The sequence below is a fragment of the Cotesia typhae genome, unplaced genomic scaffold, assembly GCF_013202065.1.
Source record: "Cotesia typhae breed Kobodo isofemale line unplaced genomic scaffold, CoteBio_Ctyphae scaffold_13, whole genome shotgun sequence".
NCBI lineage: Eukaryota > Metazoa > Arthropoda > Insecta > Hymenoptera > Braconidae > Cotesia > Cotesia typhae.
The window spans coordinates 14753460-14774446 of NW_027423774.1; the positions used below are offsets into that span (position 1 = coordinate 14753460).

At 34.5% G+C, this 20987-nt stretch overlaps 3 protein-coding genes and 1 long non-coding RNA gene across 6 annotated transcripts in view; 2 read left to right on the plus strand and 2 right to left on the minus strand.

Moving 5' to 3' along the window:
- The window catches only part of LOC141534949 (uncharacterized), a 206498-nt gene that overhangs the window by 149419 nt on the left and 36092 nt on the right, over window positions 1-20987 (minus strand). The gene's annotated exons all lie outside the window — the stretch shown is intronic.
- The window catches only part of Snsl (snustorr snarlik), a 45289-nt gene that overhangs the window by 20141 nt on the left and 4161 nt on the right, over window positions 1-20987 (minus strand). The gene's annotated exons all lie outside the window — the stretch shown is intronic.
- LOC141535254 (uncharacterized) overlaps window positions 1-20987 on the plus strand; it is a 56629-nt gene that overhangs the window by 14743 nt on the left and 20899 nt on the right. The window lies entirely within an intron of this gene.
- On the plus strand, window positions 18583-20570 carry LOC141534817 (uncharacterized). 3 transcript variants are annotated; one of them, XR_012480495.1, is made up of 4 exons: window positions 18593-19242; window positions 19311-19591; window positions 19779-20062; window positions 20135-20570. XR_012480495.1 is itself a non-coding variant. In XM_074254394.1 (2 exons), the coding sequence occupies exons 1-2, from the start codon at window positions 19213-19215 to the stop codon at window positions 19835-19837; spliced, it is 438 nt and encodes a 145-aa protein (XP_074110495.1). In that variant the 5' UTR covers window positions 18583-19212; the 3' UTR covers window positions 19838-20128. The 3 variants fall into 3 exon arrangements, 1 of the variants encoding a protein (XP_074110495.1); XR_012480494.1 differs by having other exon boundaries at window positions 18583-19591; XM_074254394.1 differs by lacking the exon at window positions 20135-20570 and having other exon boundaries at window positions 18583-19591; window positions 19779-20128.

The following is a 20987-nucleotide window of genomic DNA, read 5'->3' on the forward strand; positions in this document are numbered from 1 at the left end:
CTGGTTTTTTGACTTCTTGCAGCAAGCTCCTTCTGGGTATGGTTTCAGATAAAGTCCCATACCACTGCGGTAAGGTTTGAGGTATAATCCTCTACCTACAGCTATTTCCTCCATCTTCAAGTTGTGACGTTTCTTTTCAGCTAATTGATTTTTGGCTGCGCTGGCATCGTTCACAGCTTTTGCAACACCTGCAGCTCCACCTGTTAGAGCACCAACCGCTGATAACCCTGTAAACAGGGGAATCAAGAATGGAAGTACTCCACCAATCTTTGATGGAACTGGTAGAATACGAGGCAATCGAACGTTTTTCTTCCCACCGACTTTCTTGACAGCTTTGCGGGCACCTCCAAGAGTTGTTTTAACTGGATCTCCACCAGGCTGCATGGACTTTTTAGCTTCATCAACAATCTGTCTCAGAGCAACATCCTTCTTCTTGGTTGTCTTTCTTTTGACTGTCTTACGCTTCATTGTTTTTCTTTTAATTGTCTTACGCTTTGTAATAGGTTTTTCTTTTTTAAGACCCATACCGAAACGTCTTTTCAACTTCATGATTTTATTCACACTCCAAGCAGCAGCTTTTTCACCAATAGCAGCGTCTCTTGCTTGAAATCGTTGCCACGCTTTCTCAGCAAGGATTTTATCAGCCTCGTGACGGGCTTCTAAATTTTCACGATTTTTCGAGTAAGCTATATCATGTTCCTTACACGCAGCGTCCAGAGGATTTATACCTGAATCACCTCGAGCTAACCTCTTAGCTAACTTTGTACCTGGACCGCAGTACTGGTACCCAGGGATATGGAGTTCAAGTGGGAGCTTATTGATTATGTTGTTGAACAAACCTTTACCACGTCTGCTCTCAGACATGTCACATCAAAGACTGACATGCTAATCTATATAAGCTGTTATATATACCCCTTGAGCTCAGAATCTAATCAGCAGTCATGGATAGCAAATCAAGAGCTCAGTTGCCAGTTATCAATTTTGATCAAATTGTTCAAGGGACCGGTGTGAAACTCAAACGACACGGTACATTACTTCCCAACAGTATCCGTGCAGTGTTTTGCGGACCATCAAACTGTGGAAAGACCAACGCTCTACTATCTCTTATTGTACATCCAAACGGTTTGAGGTTTGAGAATATATATCTTTACTCAAAGTCTCTTAACCAACCAAAGTATCAGTTCCTGGAGACGCTGCTTAAACAGATTGATGGTATTGGATTCTTCACATTCAGTGAACATGAAGCTGTAATCAAGCCTGAAGATGCTAAACCTAACTCCCTGATGATATTTGATGATGTTGCTTGTGAAAAACAAGATCACATCAAGGCTTTTTTCTGCATGGGTCGACACAAGGATGTAGACAGCTTTTATCTCTGTCAAACTTATACACGAATACCGAAGCATCTGATTAGAGATAATGCAAACTTTCTCGTGCTATTCCGTCAAGATGAAATGACTCTGAAGCATATTTATAATGATCATGTCAATACAGACATGTCGTACAACTCATTCAGAGATTTATGCTCGGCATGTTGGAATAAATATGGGTTTGTGGTAATAGATAAAGACAGTGAATTGAACAGTGGTAGGTATCGCAAAGGATTCGACTGCTTCATTAGTATAAATTGAGGTACTTTAGAGTGTGATAGTCATACATGCTGTAGACGTTAACCTGTCAACATGAAGCCTGAAGAAATATCAAAGCAGAAAGATATTCTGCATCAGATATCTCAAGCCAGTGATGCCATCCGACGGAAGCACAAGATGTTGAAGTTGGGTAAAGATACAGCTGAGAAAGCTATGGAGGAAATGTTCAAGCCTATTGTGACACCACTCCAGAGTATAGTTGAATCTTCAAAGTTGAAAGGGGAAAATATTAAAAAAGAAGAAAAACCACAGGTTCAAAAACAAGAAGTTGAAAAATCTTTCTATGATGATCCAGAAGTATACAACAGTTTAATAACAGATGATGAAAGTTCATTTGATAATACAGCTCTTGCTATTAGTCAGCCACCACCATCAACAAGTACTCCAGCTCGTAGAAATCCTCTTCTCACTAATTATCTACAACGTTTAAGTAAAAAACATAAAGATAATGATATGAGATATGGTGTACGCAGAAAACGCGGTGAAATGCATATGGGTGATTCACCTATTTCATTTGCAAATGATACAATAACTGTCAAAGAAAAAAATTATCCAATAACTCCTGGGTTGTTGGAATTATTATTTAGAAAATCACCAGAGGATGCACTCATCACCCCAGATGATAAGAAAAAGTACTTGGACATAATTCAACATACCAACGTTCATAGGAAAAATTATGACCCAAATCGTACCATTTATGAAGATACAACAATCAAGTTCAATAAATACATTGCTGATTTTATCACCAAGTTCGGTAAAGGGTTACCAAAATATATGATTGCAAGAAAACAGAGATTACCAATGGACTATGTTTACTGGGATGATCCAAATGAACTAGTTGATCGTTTGCGACTACTTATGGCATCTCAAGCTGCTGGAAATCCAAGTCACACGAATGAAATCATATCAATTATTGAAGAGCTTAGGGAGGCTGGAGTTATATATTAAAAGCTTCTGGAAAATTAAATCATTCACACATTGACAGTCAAAGTGTTCACAACTATGAGCATCGGTATATTTGGACGTCCACTGGACAATAACTTAGGTCAACGAGGGCCAGCTGGTAGAGGTTTCAATGTAACTTCTGATGGAAACTATAACATTGAGAATAAAAGGCTGTGCAATCTCGGTAATCCTTCAAATGAACATGATGCGGCGACAGTGCAGTTTGTACTGAGACAGATGTCTAAACTGAATAAAAGTATAGACAGTGAACAGAAAGAGATTATTTCACATTTACACTCTGAAATAGTAATACTGAAGGCTGCTGTGGGAAATTTGCAGACATCTATTGAGGAAGTTAAAGCAGTACTTTCCTCTCACCAAAATAATATCAAATATCTCACTGAGAAACTCAATGAACGACAAAAAGACAGTGATAGCTGAAGAGCTTCACAAACCAGCTCGCAGGAACTATAAACGTCGTCATGTTGACATCCGAGGTCTCGATGAGACTTGGCAAGCTGACTTGGTTGAGATGATTCCATATGCGACAGTCAATAAAGGATACAAGTATCTGCTTACAATCATAGACATATTTTCTAAATATGCCTGGGCAGTTCCAATTAAATCAAAAAGTGGTGGAGATGTCACTAGTGCTATGAAGTCTGTACTCCAGCAAGGTCGTGTTCCTAAGAATCTCCATGTTGATCAGGGTAAAGAGTTTTACAACAAAGAATTCAAAGATCTGATGAAGCAGCACAAGATAAATCTTTACTCAACATTCAGCAATCTCAAAGCATCCATATGTGAACGTTTCAATAGAACACTCAAGAATAAAATGTGGCGAGAATTTACAGCTCGTGGCAGCTACAAGTGGACTGATATACTTGATGACTTGGTGAATACTTACAACAACACCAAACACAGTACCATCAAAATGAAACCTGTTGATGTTACCGCTGCTCAGGAGAAACAACTATTGGAAAATATATATCAACCACTGAAAACCAAATCGAAGCAGAAGTTCAAAGTTGGAGACAAAGTCCGAATCAGCAAGTACAAGCATGTTTTTGACAAAGGATACACGCCAAACTGGACAACCGAGATTTTTACCATCAAGTCGGTGCAGAACACGAATCCAACGACGTACAAGCTCGTGGACTATCAGGATCAACCAATTGAAGGCGGATTTTACAACGAAGAACTCAGCAAAGTCAAATATCCAGATGTATATCTTGTTGAAAAAGTAATTAGAAAACGTGGAAATAAATACTATGTTAAATGGCTAGGTTTTGATACTAAGCATAATAGTTGGATCAATAAATCTGATATGTAAAACACAAATTATATATTGTTTTTATTTACAAACCTTAAAACTATATTTACATTGTTTTTTAATATTACAAAACTTTTTGCTTCTTATTATTATTATTATTATTATCTTGCACAATCTTTCTTTTCTTAAAAACTAGTGGCCCCTTGTAACCCCATGGTAGGGTATCAGTGCTAGCCTCAATAAGTTGACGTTTATCATCACCCCAACTGAGAGCAAGTTTCTCCTGCTTTATTGTGTGTACTTGATGATTTTTACTTTTTATCATGTACTGCTCTTTTCTTAATAATACGTTTTCAAACAGACATCGTTTGAAGTCATCAAACGTGATTGTCTTCAAGGTTGATCCTCCAACACCCTTTGCCCGTTTCTTGATCCTATCTCTTTCCTTCTCAGGATTGTGAATCTCGAAGGCGTAGAGCTTGGCTCTGAGACCCACAAACTCGGACATGATTTTTCCATTGTTCTCATCCTTCATAAGCCCCAGGACCTTTTTGTTTGCTAACGGCATGTTGAAGACATTGTCGGGTGGGTAATTGGAAGTATCAAACCTTGAGATATCACGTTTGATGTCTTCATAGATGTTGGGTACATTAAATTGGTAAATTAAACTATCTGTGTCGGTGTACAATAATTTTGAAGTATTTACATAATTTTTAAGCACATAATTGTAGTGAAAGTCGTAGATATAAATTTTAGATAAATCTAATATACTAAACCCTACATAGATTGGCTTGTTGAAGCAGACTCTAGCTTTTTAAGTTCAACTATAACCATATCCTCATCAAAAATTGTAAGGCTGTGGAAGTTTGGTCTACATACTAAATCTGATACATTGTATCGACCTTGCCACTTTGTTCTTAAATATATATCTTTGTACTTCCTTACATTCTCCATCGTCTTTCCGAAAACCGCATTATTCATTAATTTATAAAAGTTTTTTCGAACTCATTTTTGCAAGCTTTCGGCATTCAGTATTTTTATCGATATATGATTTGAGCCAGTCTGATTGTTCAAATTTCAAGACTCGATGTATTTTCTTAAGAACTAAACCTAAATCTAAACATTGTTTTAAATTCTTATAGTGAATTACATAATTAGTCTTATCATACAGAGTTGTTGTTAATTTTTGTTGTTTGCTGCCAGGTAGTATAAAATGTTCTGGGCATAAAGGTAGATTTTTGTGTAGATCATGTAATTTCTCAGGATAGTGTAGATCTACTTCAAGGATGTAGCCTACACTCTCATCATCATTGAAAAACTGATCTACATCATCTACATTTTCAACCCATTCGAATTTACCTTTAGGTAATGACATACTCATCGCTGCGCCATACAAATTATTTACATCGTAGTACATCAGGTATGTTTCAGGGTTGTTTGAATCAAAATCTTTGCCTATGTACCGGTTGTTAGCTTCAGCGTGTCTATTAGCACACATCGATACCCCACCGCGAACACCCTTCTCAATGAAAAGAAGCATCTCAGGATCAGTTAACAGTTCAAGTTCTACTTCAGTATGCTTTAACATTGCAGCGTTTGAAAGGCCTGGTGCTGTATAAAAATGTAATGCATCTAGATTGTATGTTTTAAAGCAACTACGTCTAAAGTTTTCAAAAACATCAGCCAAGAGGAGGACATCAGTCTTCAAGTATAAGTCCGAGTACTCTCCAAGCGTGTTAATATTAAATTCATTCCAAACTACTTGAGCAAAAGTATAATCATCATCAGAAATAGTTGAGCTTGTTAATTTTGAATAAAATGAATCCTGGTCAGGTAACTGTGTCTCGTCTAGTCTGTCAATACTATCAATGTACTCATACGGAAATACACCCTTACGTATTGCTAATTTGAATTTGTCAGGGTCAGGGTAGTGTAGTCGCGTAATCTGTTTGTCTTTGTCATCAAGGTATGAAGCTAATTTCTCTAAGCTGGAGGCCATGAATCTAAAAGAGTCAATAAATCTTAAAGAGACTGAAGTATTTTTAACTGATTTTGTAAAAGAAATGTAACGCTCTTTATTGATTGGTAGTAATGAAATTTCACCTTCAAATACTGTAGCTAAGGATTTAATTATGAAGTGTGAGTCGTAACCGGATAAATTATGAAAGACAACTGGGATAATGGTAGATTTTTGATAATTAACGTTACATGATTTATGAGCTGCGTTTCTATAGTTACCGGTAAAGTGACAATGATCATAGACTTTATCTGTCGTAGAAGTGATTGGTTTTTCACAAATGTGACACTCAGTTGCCTGGTTGTGTCTATCTTGTTGCTCTTTCGTTAATGGTTTCATTTTAATAGGATTCTTTAGAATTTTTCAAAGTCTAGAGCTAACGACTCTAATTGTTTAACGAACCAGTTGATGCAATCAGGAGAACGGTTTAATTGGAATCTAGACAGTGTATTGTCATAGCTGCAATGCACATAGTAAGCAATACTGTGTGGAACATGTTTATGAACTATCTTTTCATCATCTCCTGGGGGTTCGAGTGTGCATTCAAGATCCGCGTAAACTACAAACGGTACAGTATCTTTGGACTTAAAATCTTTGAATTTCAAAATTTTATTTTTTTCACTGGGAAATTCCATGCGGACTTTGTTAGTTTTAAAACAATCTGCTCGGTGTTCTAAATAACATTTTTCTAATTTGAAATGATTCAAACAACGATCACAAAAGTACAATTTATGTCTTCCTAGAGTTATTTGACTTTTAATTAGTCCGGAAAGATTATGTATCCACGCAAAGTGATAGACAGACTCAATATTATCTAAATTATTGGTATAATTTACACTTTTTTTAATCATCAATAAATGAATTGCAGGTATTTTTGATTCAGAGTTACTTAAATATAATGGGATAATAGTGCTTTTTTCAGACTTTTTACCCGTGAATTCAGAATCTATACCATATACGTTAATGCTAAGATCATTCATTTTTTCAAATTTTGGTATATCATTAAGTTTAATTGGAAATTGAATACCTTCATAGTTCAATCTGATGCTGAAGTGGCAATATCTTGTAGGGCTTTCTGGAATCAATACTGGTGGATGCAAGGCAGCGTTGACACACTACAGGAAGCAGAACTCGTCATTGTTCTGGATGTTCGTAACCGCATGCTTCCTGATAATATCCTGCGGTAATCTGACGAAGGTGGAGTTTCCAACTTGGGTTGGTGCGAATCTTGACATAGTCACCATCAAGCTGTTCGGTCCAAGCAGACTCCATCCGGAACCCTCATGTTCAAAATCTTCGATTCTTTGAAGTAATTTGTCGTATACATGTTGACTAAACCAATCCTGAAGAGATGTGGCAGGGAGAATCTCACGGCATTTAGTAATAAAAGATTTCCGCTCTTCAATATCTTGTTGATGTTTCCGGAATGTGCAGAAGAATTCCACATTCACTTTCAACCCTGCCAAATCTCTCAACGCACTCTGCACCTTGTTAATGATGGTGTCTCGTGAGGCCTGGAGGAATGCTGCTGGATCTTTGTGATGCTGATTGATAACACATCCAGTCTGGATGTTGCCAGCAAAAGCATTCTCCAAGTCCTTCCATTTGACTCCTTGGTTGAGATCTCCACCAACAACTAGGTTACCGAGTCTGGAGAACTGATCGGCAAACCAGTTGAGTTGGTTGATGTGTGCTTGAACACTTCGTCTCACTTGAATTGATGTTCCAGGATCGAGTAATATAGTGTTGAAGTACTGGATAGTTTCATTGCACACCCTTAAACACCTTTGACGATGATTATCAGTGAGCTGCTCTCCTAACAGATCAGCATATGAGACAGCAATAGTGTCCACCAAGTTTTTGAGAGCCTCAATGAGGTTAGGTGGAGCCACCTTGGGAAGACGCACACTTCACTACTGTCTGTTTACACAATATTGAAGGTTATGCACACTGTTTATAGGTTATATACACTGTTTATAGGATATGTTCACAATAGTTTATACACACACTGAATTTACACGATAGTTTTTGGTACACTGGACTACAGTTTATGCACACAATAGTTTTTGCACACTGGACTATACTCGCGTACTTCTCAACACTAAACTTCACTATATTTTATATAACACTGAATACTGTTTAATCATGAGATATGTAATTCGTTTTTTATGAAGTACGCTCTCAGCAAGCTGCTTATATAGGCAGAAAATACTGCGTAGTTACCCCCACTCCTCTACCTCGAAACCGGTTTGATGACGTCATCTACTGCGCAGTAAGAAAATTCTAGAACAGAATGAGTCATCTACTGTGCAGTTAGAAAATTCTAGAACAGAATGAGTCATCTGGTTCGTGGAAATTTCCCCCACCCCTTTCACAAAACAAGTCTAAACCTGTCTGATGACGTCATCTACTACGCAGTTAGAAATAGAACAAAGAAAACTACGCAGTTACGCGACCTTGAACAGGTTCAAACCTATCTGATGACGTCATCTACTACGCAGGAGAACAAAGAAAACTGCGTATGACCTTGAACAGGCTTAAACCTAAGGTTGACAAAAACCTCACCAGATGGTGTATCTTCTCGCATGTACTCGTCATACATGCAGTTTGGTTATATAAACCTTTTCAGATTATGAACAATAAAATGCACCTGTGATCTAAGCAACTATAGTTGATGGTTAGATCACAGGTGCATTTTTTAACAAAATGGTGAATTCACAATTCAAAATGGCGGATAACAGCCACCAGATGGCGGAAATCAGATTCAAAATGGTGGATAGCAGCCATCAGATGGTAGATAGCAACCACCAGATGTCGGATAGCAGCCATCAGATGGCGGATTCAAATGACGGATTCACAATTCAAAATGGCAGATAAATTTTAAAAATGGCGGGAAAATGGCGGACAGTAAGATGGCGGTGGAATTCACCACCAGCGCCACCTGCAAAACCTCGACCATATCCTCAAACTGTCGGTAAAACAGGTCGTACATACCCACAGACGATACCCGCCACGAACCTTCAGTCGGTTATATAGATCCCTTAGTATGGGCACGAACCCACAGATATGTTTTACCGGTGGAGTCAGACCCCCTGTTTACCTACTATCGATTATTAAAAAAATCGATCGTTTGAAAACGATTAATCGACCAAATCGATATTATTAATTCGATCATAATCGATTGTCAACAATCGATTTTTTCGTTCGATTGTTGCAACACTATTATAGGTATACTCTCCCCTGGGAGCTTGGTAACGTACATGCTCAAACAAGAAGATAACTGGTCTGCTGTCGCAATCTACGCGCAGCGCCTTTTAAAAGAAAAAACCACAGAAAGGGACCAGAAATGCAGCACGAACTGGACTTGAGTAATGCTAACGCGGTTCCAATCCTGTCTTCCTCGCACCTATTCGGAGAACAAGGAGAGGGGGGGTTTAGTAGGCGAAAACCCCACACAAACGATAATGTCATTGTCGTTCAGACAACTCTGCATGTTGGACATTGCCGAAAAACTGCTCGAGAAGCTTATATAAGGAAGACTTCGTAACGACATCAACCGTGCTGGAGGCTTTGCTTCTAACCAACATGGCTTACGAAAAGGTCGATCGACAGTCAGTGCGATCCAAAAAGTCATAGAGACAATAACAGAAGCATAGTCTGGGAGCCTCAAAGCTTGCTAGGTGTGTCTTCTCCTCACAATAAACATCAAAAACGCCTATAACAGCGCGAATTTGGAGAATATTTTAGATGCCCTAAAGCACAAATTTGACACAAAGCAAGAAAATCTGGCAATACTCGATGACAATCTCGACGAAAGGGCGCTAACCACAGAAACTGCGGAAGGTCCACAAGAAAATGATATAACAACAGACATGCCGCAAGGTTCAATTATGGAACACGGACTACGACGAGAAACGAGTAGTAGACAGCGCCGAGGAGGCAGGGCTATTGGTTCGAGAGATTGGAGAGATGGTCATCCTGATTAGACAAAAATGGTTTCCAAAACCTTTCGCCGTCCCGATTAGAAATTATATTGGGAATATCCAAGGTACACATCTGGGCCCCATTGGGTTCCAATGGGGCATGTCCAATAGGGAAATTCCAACGAGGAGCCAATGAAAAACGCAATTGGGAAATCCCAATTAAAAACAAAAAAAAATTATTGTCAATTTTTCCAATTGGGATGTAAATAGGAATATCCAACGTAAAAAAAAATTTTTTTTGCATTTTTTTCTAGTTTTGATTCATGTGGGACTAAAGTGAGAATGCCCAATATAAAATTCAAAAATTTTTACAATTTTTTCTCTAGTTGGGATTCATGTGGGATCTAAATGGGAATACCCAAGGTGAAAATAATAGTATATTTTTACATTTTTTTCTAGTTGGGATTCATGTCGGACTAAAGTGGGAGTGCCCAATGTGAAATGAAAAAATTTTTAGGAGTTTTTTCTAGTTGGGATTCATGTGAGACCAAAGTGAAAATACCCAGCGTAAAAATAAAAAACTATTATCAGTTTTTCAATTCATCACTTGCGAATGCATTACGTGAGCTTATATCATTATCATATATTTGCTGCAAATTAATTAGAAATACAAATAAAAATTTGCCGTTAAGTACAGAAAAGAATGAGGAATAAAATTCATTCAATATTGTTAAATAAAAACAATAAAATTTAGTTAAGCTAGATTTAACGAAATTAAAAATTCATTGTAAAAAATTTCGTTGAATTCGAAGTAAATTTTAATCCAAATTAAAATTTAATCAGATTACTCGAAGTTTCAGGGTGAAGAAATTAAGCAATTCGCGTACGGAGTGAATCCGGAGTTTTTTTAGCAGAGTCATCCCAGATTCATTTGGGATCAATTTAAGATTAAATCCCAGTACTAAGTTGTTAGACTGAAATACACTTTTATGTTAATGTATCTTGTTTCATTCTTCATGATTCATCTTGATTCATACGTCAAATTTGTTCTTCTCGCTATAAAAAATAATTTTTTTGCTCGACGAGCAGAAAGCGTCAAATTTCGGCCCGCTGTGCTAAACGAAATTGCCACTTTCTGCCTTCGTCGAGCAAAAAAATAGCATACACTCCTCGGGAAGTAAATAAGAAAGCCTCAGATCACATGTTTGTTGACCTCGGCTTCGCCTCGGCCAACAATTACATGTGATCTGAGACATTTCTTACTTTACTTCCCTCGGTGTGTAATATACTATTAATTGAAATAGTATATTACACTACTAGGGCCGAAAGTTGAATTTTCGGCCCTGCGCGTCATGATGCCCGAGGCGAAGCCGAGGGCACCATGACGCGCAGGACTGAGATTTCAACTTTTGGCCTGTGTAGTGTATACGATTTTTCTTCATAGCCGGTCGAAAGTACGTTATCAATTTTACTTTTTTTAACTTCAAGTGCAGATAAGTATGTCTTGATGCCTGCCCCGACATTTGCGGCACGAGCGAAGCGAGTGCTGCTGGTCGTGGGGCAGGCATCAAATACATTCGAAGAGTCAAGTCTGATCATATTTTTTAAAAATAAATTAATTTCATTTTTTTAAAGATGTATTTATTTTCATTAGTTTAACAAACTATATTAGTTATTATAAAATTTATCAAACAAAACATATTATAAGCGAAAAACTCTTATTGCATTTTTTTAATCGTTTCAATTTTCTCTTGAATGATCGCAATTATTAATATTCCTTCCATAAAATACACAGTTTTCAAACTTGATATTGGAGCAGTTAAAAATTATATCTCCACTGAGTATACAGTTTAATATTAATACAGTTAATATTGAATTAACAGATTGAGTATACAGTTAATATTAAATTAACAGATAACAAAACAACATTGATAAATATTTTTAAGGTAAGAGGTAGCAATAGAAATTACAGCGGTTAAGAATTTGCTATAGTGACGGAATAAACAGTCCCTAGTTACAAGTGTAATTACGCATGAGAAATTCTTTCCTCCCGCCGTTACAGAGGGCGCGCGTGTACTTCTCACTGGGAGTAAATGTTAAACTTTCTTTCCTGTCATTAGAGAGGAAAGTACGTACTTTCGACCGAGGTATGAAGAAAAAAAACTTTCAGTACCCTCGCGGCTTTTGAATCATTCTGGAACCACTATGTAAACGGTCTGGAACCCTTCTGTAACCAGACTGATTCCAGAATGTTTCCAGAGTTCGTTTGTATCATTTGTCCATTATGTATCCAGAGCATAACCAGAGTGAATACATATCAAAACCATAGTAAATACATTCTGAATCCAGAATGTAGCTTGAGTGGATACATACTATATTCAGAATAAATTCATATCAAATCCATTATGTATCTTGAGTGGAAACATATCATTCTCATAATGAGTATAAAACGGAATCAGAATGTAAGCTGAATGGACTCAAAATAAAACCAAAATGAATACACACTACAACCAGAATGTACCAAAATAAATAAATAAATCAATAAAAATTAATAATTTAAAAAACATTTAATACAAAATTTTTTCTTTATTTGTTTTTTTGAATAATTTGTTTTTTTTTTATTTAATTTTTATTTTGATTTTTACATTTCTGTTTCTGAGAGTTTTTCAAAGAAGGTGGAGGAAGGATAAGGTTTCACATCAAATTCACATTCATTAATCTTAATTAAATTTTACGCTTGCCTTATAAATAAATATAGAAAAACGCCCTAACCGAGATTCGAATAGTGAACCTAACGCTCGCGAGGCTATAACCTAACCGCTATACGAACGTTGGAGAAACTTTCGCCAATCCAAAGAAACAGTCAGGAGTCCAATAACTCCTTAACAAGTACAATCAAATTCTGTGCAATTAACGTAAATTCATTAGCCACAAACAAGAAAAGATACAACCTCGAGATATTCATAAATTACCACAAAATAGATATAGTTTTAATCTCAGAAACAAAATTCAACAGCAAACACAAACTTGTTTTCAAAAACTATGCCTTCATCCGTAACGACCGACTGAATTCTAAAAAAGGTGGAGGAACAACCATTCTCATCAACAGCAAGATCAACTTCACAGTCATCTCTTACCCAAATGCAAAAGAAAACAAGGTCATCGAGTACACGGCCATTAAACACCAGAGCAACACCAATAACACTATAATAATCATCAGCATATACGCAGCATGTAACAACGAAAGAACGTTCCTTGAAGCGCTAGAGAAGATATATTTCGACTTCAAACTCCGGGTAGACAATATCTACTTTATAATGGCAGGAGACTGTAACGCGAGGAATCCGTGCTAGAGAGATAAAAATCCAAATGAAAGGGGACTTGTACTCAACAAGTGGCTAGAGGAAGAAGGCATCTTCTACAAGACTGCCCTCTACTCCCCGAACAGACCAACGTTTCCCAGCGCGGGATCCTTCCTGGATCACAGGCAGTGGCCTAGCCGACTCTAGGTTCAATCTTCATGGATTAGTAACAGGGAAACTGATCACACTCCCTTACGACAGCGATCACAGGGCTATCTGCTTCACAGTAGGCTGCAGTGAAATCAACGTAAGCGTAAACAAACCACCTCCTCCAGCAAGTAGATATAATTACAAACGGACTAACTGGACCAAATTTGCTGAGTACCTTGAAGACCACTACACAGAACATCTACCACGTGACAAAAATATGACAATAGAAGAAACAGATTCAAGTATCCAGAAACTAGAACATCATATAAAGGATGCCATACAAGCCGAAGTCCCACTGGTGAAGATCAACACCAAACGAGGCTGTCAAAAATACATCAACCACAAAATTGAGAAACTCCATAAATATAAGTCCGCGTTAGTCAACGAGCTCTTCAAGGACACCGACAAAAAGGTCCAGTTAATAACGATGATCAAACTCGTCAACAAACATCTACAAACAGAGTTCAAAAGATCAGAGGAGGCATACTGGGAAATGATGGCAAAAAATATGAACTACAAAAATTCAACAAAATTTTTCCCTAACATAAACAGACACTTCAGATATAAGGACCCACCCAAACTAGAGACGCTAATAATAAACAAAAACAATCCTGATCTAATATCAAACGAAACACTAATTAACACCCGACCACAAGAAGTAAACGATAAATATAGTATTACTAACCCAATAGTAAAACTAAATATTGTAGGAAAATACTTTGAGTCAATTAACTCACCAAGATACTTCAACAACGGGACACAACTCAAAGAACACGCGGACTCGGTGGCAAAAATTTTTAAAGAAAGAGTAGAAAGCTGTAGAAGGGCCAGTATCACACTTACAACATTTTCAAGAACTAATCCAGCCGACTACCCCACACGACCAAGACCATGAGATGCACCTACATACACACGTACAAGTACAATTGCTGCTAAAAAAAGCCAAGAACAAGACCTCAGCGGGACTCAATAACATCCCCATGATAGTACAGAAGCACCTGCCCACGAGTATGATAAAAGATTACACAATTATTTTCAATAATTGTTTTAATCACTCAAACTACCCAGCTCGGTGAAAAAGAGCTAAAGTCATTCCAATAAAAAAAAAGACCATTCGGCAGCCGAAATGGAAGTAGATTTCATGAAAATGAATGTAAAAATCTAAAAATTACTTGGATTGGATACGAAATTATCATTTCTAACTCATTATGGATCATTTTTAAACTTAACATACTTATTCTACAGATAAATATGAAGGTCATGTTCTAAGATGAGCTTTATTGTTCAATTTCCACCTTAGGATCATAAGTCTTTTTTTGTGTACCAGTATACTTAAAGATTTAAAGTATTTAATGAAAAATAATATTAATTAAGCGTAAGTTAATTAATTAATTGAATTTTAACTAAATTGTCTTGGTTCTAGAGAAGATATTTACAAGAAAATAAATAATTAAATTAAAAAAAAAACAATATACATATATTTCAGAGCTGTGTATACGAATTTTTTGCCTTGATTTTAAGCTGACAAATATAAATACATAGAGATTTTAAAGTATAATCAGAATAACAATACTCGTTCAATTTTTTAAAAACTTTTATTAATAGCCGCCATCATTCAACCCTGGTTAAAATTGATTATCAAAAGAATTGACAACGTTAAATCTCTATAAGAGTAGAAAATTCAAAAGTATTAAGAGTATTCAGAAGTATTCAAAAGAATTTAAATTTCTTGATTTTCAAAACATGTGATCTGAGGCTTTCTTATTTACTTCCCAAGGAGTGTATGCTATTTTTTTGCTCAACGAAGGCAGAAAGTGGCAATTTCGTTTAGCGCAGCGGGCCGAAATTTGATGCTTTCTGCTCGTCGAGCAAAAAACCTCAGGGTTTTGTATTATTATTTAAAACAGTAAACATTAATTTTTATTTTTTTTCCATGAGTAAATTTTATTTATTTGATTATTTTTGAATTGATAAAAATTAATAAAAAGTTTAAGACAATTGAAACCTAAATGGTTATACAAAACTTACATGTAAATATTATATTTTAAATAAAAAATCACTCGTAATTCGTACATATTGTCTTCATTTATTTTTAAATACTAGTCTTAAATTTTTTTGGCATCTCTAGTTTCTCATATATTATCTCCTTTTAATTTCCTGATATTAATATCTGACTACTAATTTGAAAATTTGAAAGTTCATAATTTTGCCAAAGAAGTTTCACTTAAAACACGTGAAATTTATATACACTCTTTTTTTATTAATTGATCGATTAATTAGATATATAATTGAGCATACTAAATATTTAACTTATTTAGTAAATTTACAATGTTGCTTCCTTCTTCTCTCTCTACGTGGTGAAGGCCTACTGGGGATCCGCCACGTTTAATAAAGGGGACGCATCTTACTACACAGTACCTCGTAGGTGATGTGGAAATCTGTGTAATAATTGAATTATCAAAAAAAAATTTTTATACATGAATACTCATAACATTATTTTTAAATATGACGAAATTCCTGATTTATTAATTGAAAAGTCATATATTTTTTAGTTCTTACATTGAAGGATAACCTGTAACATTCATACAACGAACGAAAAAACGAAACAATTGCAAGAGTAAAATTTCTTAGAAATGATCCAAAGATGGATTTTTTTTGCTTTAGAAAAAAATGTGAGCACATAAATTTAAGTTTAATTTCTAAGCTTTTAGATACATTTTACAGGAATCGAATAACTCGACGCGTTCAAAAGTTATTTGAGGGAGAAGTAGTGAAAGTATCAAATTTCAAAATGTTTGAATGCTGTAATTTCTAAACTATTTGACCTATTAAGCTCATATTTGAACTTGACCTTCCTAGTAGTCGATAGAATAAGTATGTTGAGTTTCATTGAGATCCCTTAAGAATTGATGACGTTATCGTCGTGACAAGCAGGCATATCGTATATATATATATATATATATATATATATATATATATATATATATATATATCGATTTCATGGGTTAAAATGAACCTATATATTGAAAAAAAAATTCCCCTGCAAGGAGAGATTTTTAGCTTAATTTTGAAAGGTGTCGGTGAGCATTCAAAGTTTCCTATTTAAATAACACGTAAAAAAATCTTTTTTCATTAACAATAATGTAACTTTTGAACCACTTGAGATAAAAATTTTTAAATGGCAGATTCTTGAAGGGCATTAAATTTCCTACAAAGTCATACCTGGTTCCATTTTTTAAAGTCAAAAATTCATATATTTACTGGCCATAAAATTTAACAAAAAATCAACATATGCAATTTTAGGAATTTATTGTCAGAAATCTTGTTATTTAAGGAAATAAATTACTTTGAAATGAGATAAGTAGTGGGGGGAGACGGAGCGCTCAATCCTTATTGTTCATCATATATAACTTCTCAGAGAATTCGATAGTGGTTCCCTCTTAAGATATTTCCGTTAAAGTATTGGTATAGTTTTATAATACTTTCAACAAACATGTTATATCCTAAAATATCATAGGTGTCGTTGTCGATGCATTACGCGGTAATTAATATAAATTCAAATTACTTAACTCTATTTAAATATAAATATAAAATAAGTCTTTTATCTTGAAATCTCGAAAACCGTTGCAACTCATAAATTTAGTTTAAACGCTCTCTCAAAACATACAATAAACAAAACCATTTACTAAAACTTCTCAGAAACACAAAAAGTACTTGAATAAAATGCACACGTGTTACTTAACAACTAGACCTTTGTGAAAACTCATAAAAAGGAAAACACGTGTCGAACATTTCTCAAGGGTTTTCCTAGTTAAAATTATTCTAGCTAAATATTCTCAAGAGGTCATAAATTATAAGATATAATAAATACGAAATAGAAAGCATAAAGCCTTAAAACAACCAACACTGAGACCATTTGTTAGATAAATAAACAATACTTTTAGAATATCTTATAATTATTAAATAATATTAATGTTTTAGTTTAACTAAAGAATAGTTTTCATATGGATTAATAAACAAATAATGATAGATTCATATTAATATTAATATGATGTATATTAGGGTGATTCAAAAAAAAAGAATATTTTTTTTTTCGTTTGGTACTCTGAAAAATAGGTTCCTAGACACCTCTAAGAAAGCCTCTCCAAGCATGAGTTCTTAATTGTAACGGGAAGGTCCTCCTTCTTACAGTTTTCTATTTTTTCTTATTATCAGATAGAAAAATTTATATCTCGCTTCCAACTACTTGAAAAAATATCTTGTTCCTTAGATTTTGTAGGAAATTGAATGCTCTACAAAAAGGTCTCTTACGATTTTTTCGTAAACCCAACCGTTTAAAAGATATTAACGGTTAAAGTTTGATTATTTTTGGGAAAATTTTTTATTTCTTATGAATTTTATAACTCAATGAAAAAAATCATTATGAATGATGAAACTCATAGTTTTGTAGGAAATTTACTGCTCTATAAAAATGGTCTCTTATGATTTTTCGATCAAGTTGAGCGTTTACGAGATATTCATCGTCAAACATCAATGCATATCAATTTTTCTAGTTTTTGATCAATAATTCGAAAAATTTCAATTTATTCTGTGAGTTTCAAGGAAATTTAGACAAATTTGAGTTTTTATTATAAAAGCAACTCCTATAGATGTTTTCTGTTCAAAAATTCATTTGAAAGTTTTTATTCTAATAATATTTTTTTAATTTTATCTTTAATAATTTAAAATCTTAATCGCGTTGTCATTTATTATTATGAAATTTGTTCAGTGCGTATTTTTAAATTGTTTTTCACAAAATATACATAAAATTTTCGTTCGAGGGGATTTTTGTTTTGAATTCCATTTCTTCTTCTGTTTGTCTTCTGAAACTAACGCCATCTATGTTTTTACTCTCAACTATCTTCAGTATCTACCCATTTAATACCGTATTTTCAGTGTTCCTAAAACTGATCATCTTGAATACGTAATAAAATAATTCATTTTAAATAAGTCTTATAATCATCACATAAATTTATTTATCATCAATTAACCTACAATGAATAAAGAAATACGTTTTATCGGAATACCTCTACCAAGAATTTCGGAACGTAAGTTACCAAAAGTGAAAGAGGTTATGCGTGTGTTTTTCTACCAACTTAAAATTTTAAAGTATTCAATCAAACAAAGTGCTAAAAATTCAGTTGACCAAGTTATTGAACTGTGGAGAAAAATTAGATTCCAACTAGTGGAGCTCCTAATGCAGTCAAAAATTTCTTCGCTATCACAGTCAATGGTTAAAATTACAAAAAAATTTCGATAAAAAGAATTCAGCGCAAAACCAGAAGGAAATGAAATTTCAGACTGATCTTGAACAATTATTCGACATTGTGAGCGAAAAATCCTTAAAAGTGCTTGATGATAATATTAGAAAGTTGTATTTGGATTAAAAATTCGGTACCCATAAAGAGATTCTTTCTAATAATATACCTGTATCAAACATAACCACAACTATGATGGGAATAGATGAGAGTAGTAAGTATCTGAGATATTTAATTATTATAAAGTCAGGTAGTAGTGTAACTTTTCATAGATGACTAGATGACATTTGACTAGACAATTTTTGGAGTCCTTTCTTAATTATTTGTCATCAAAATGAATAAATTCTATACATTTTCTTCGTTTAATTTATAAAACAGATCTTATTCCAGACTTAGATCAACCGTCTACCAGTCATGCGATTGTTCCAAGTGAAAAATCAGAGTCGTTCTCTACGTATACATTAAGTGGAGTTACAAATTTTGGATCTGATTCAGAGTATGAACCTCCAATTCCGACAAAACGAGCAAAACTTGATGTCTTAACTCCTGAAGTCATTTTTGGACTCGACCGAGCTAATGTCAGCAATAGAAATGCGATGTTTATTATTGCTCCGGTTTTACTAGCAGTAGGTATTAAAATTGAAGATACAACGCTCAGTTATAGTTCAATTCAACGAGCTCGTATGCTTCAAAGAGAAGACATTGCTAAAGGACTTAATGACAACTTTAAGACACACGATAAATACGTTGTGCATTGGGACGGAAAAATGCTGAATGACCTTGTTGGATCAAAATCTGTGGAACGGCTACCAGTTATTTTAACTGCATTTGGTACCGAACAATTACTTGGGGTTTCAAAAATGAATTCTGGGACGGCAGACAATCAAACATCAGCCATTTTATCGACATTGAGTGAATGGGGTATTACTAATTATGTTAAGGCGATGTGTTTTGACACGACGGCAGTTAATACAGGTAACTTATCAATGATAATTTAATCTAAAAAATATTTAATTATTAACGTTCTAGTTTAATTTTTATTGCTTACTGAATTTCACTTTTGAAATTATTGAGAATTATTTACTCATTTGGATTTTAAATATAATCTACAATTTGTTGAAAATATTAAATTTAACGATAGTTATCTATTTTCTTTATACAGGAATTCATAACGGTACATGTAAGGCAATTGAAAAGACTTTGGGAAGAGAGTTAATCTAGTTACCATGTCGTCACCACATTTTTGAGATCATATTGAGAAGTGCATTTGAAGTATATTGGCCTGTGTCATCTGGGCCAAACGTACCAATGTTCGGAAGATTTAAAAAATCATGGGATGAAATAAATAAAACTAATTATAAATCTGGAATTGAAGATACTGTTGTTGCTGATATCATTTTGGATAAAAAAAATGAAATATCTAGTTTAATTGCACAATCCTTACAGGTATGATTTAACTGCGATTTTAAGAAAAAAAAATTTTCTTGTTTCTGACAAATTTTTAATTGTTTTTGATAGTTACTACAACCCCGAGATGACTATAAAGAATTGTTGGAATTGTCGTTGATTTTCCTTGGAGAAATGCCTCAAGAAGAAATTTTTTCAAACGTCCTGGTGCAATTCATCATGCTAGGTGGATGGCGAAGGCAATTTACAGTTTAAAAATGTTTCTATTCAGAAATGAATTTAAACTTTCTAATAAAGAATTGGACGGTCTTCGGCAAATTTGTATATTTATAGTTACACTGTATTTAAAAGCTTGGTTTTCATCAACTTCTGCAACAACTGCTGCTAATCATGACTTGCAGTTTTTGAAAAATTTATTCGAGTACAAAAATATCAATTCATTGATTTCTTCAGCAACTTATGAAAAAATGATTTTGCATTTATGGTATTTAAGTGATGAACTTGCCATTTTATCATTATTTGACGATACCGTTTCATTGGAAGTAAAAAATATATTGTTGGAGCTGTTAATACTCGTAACGGTACAGATTCTAAAGCTAAAAATTTATAATTGATAAAAACGATTTGAATTCATTAACGCAAAAAGTCTGAGTGACTTTGTTTCTAAAAAGTCTTTAAATCTCTTTAAAATCTTTGATTTACCATATGACTTCCTTGATAAAGATATTGAATCGTGGCCTACTAATGACAGTTACATTGAAAATAAAGAATACTTTAACCAATTGAAAGTTGTTAATGATTCAGCAGAACGAGCTGTTGCATTAGTTAGTGAGTATAATCAATGCTTGACAAAAATGAAGAGCAATTCCAATACTTATTGCAAATTATCAAAGAACATCGAAAAAACTACCCAAACTGCAATAGAGGAAATTATTTACAGTAAAAGTGTACCGTTATGTTGAAA

Coding starts and splice junctions, on each gene's coding strand:
- LOC141534817 (XM_074254394.1), top strand. CDS start 19,213: ATGTTTATTATTGCTCCGGTTTTACTAGCAGTAGGTATTAAAATTGAA. Junction 19,592..19,778: donor CACGACGGCAGTTAATACAG/GTAACTTATCAA, acceptor TTCTTTATACAG/GAATTCATAACGGTACATGT.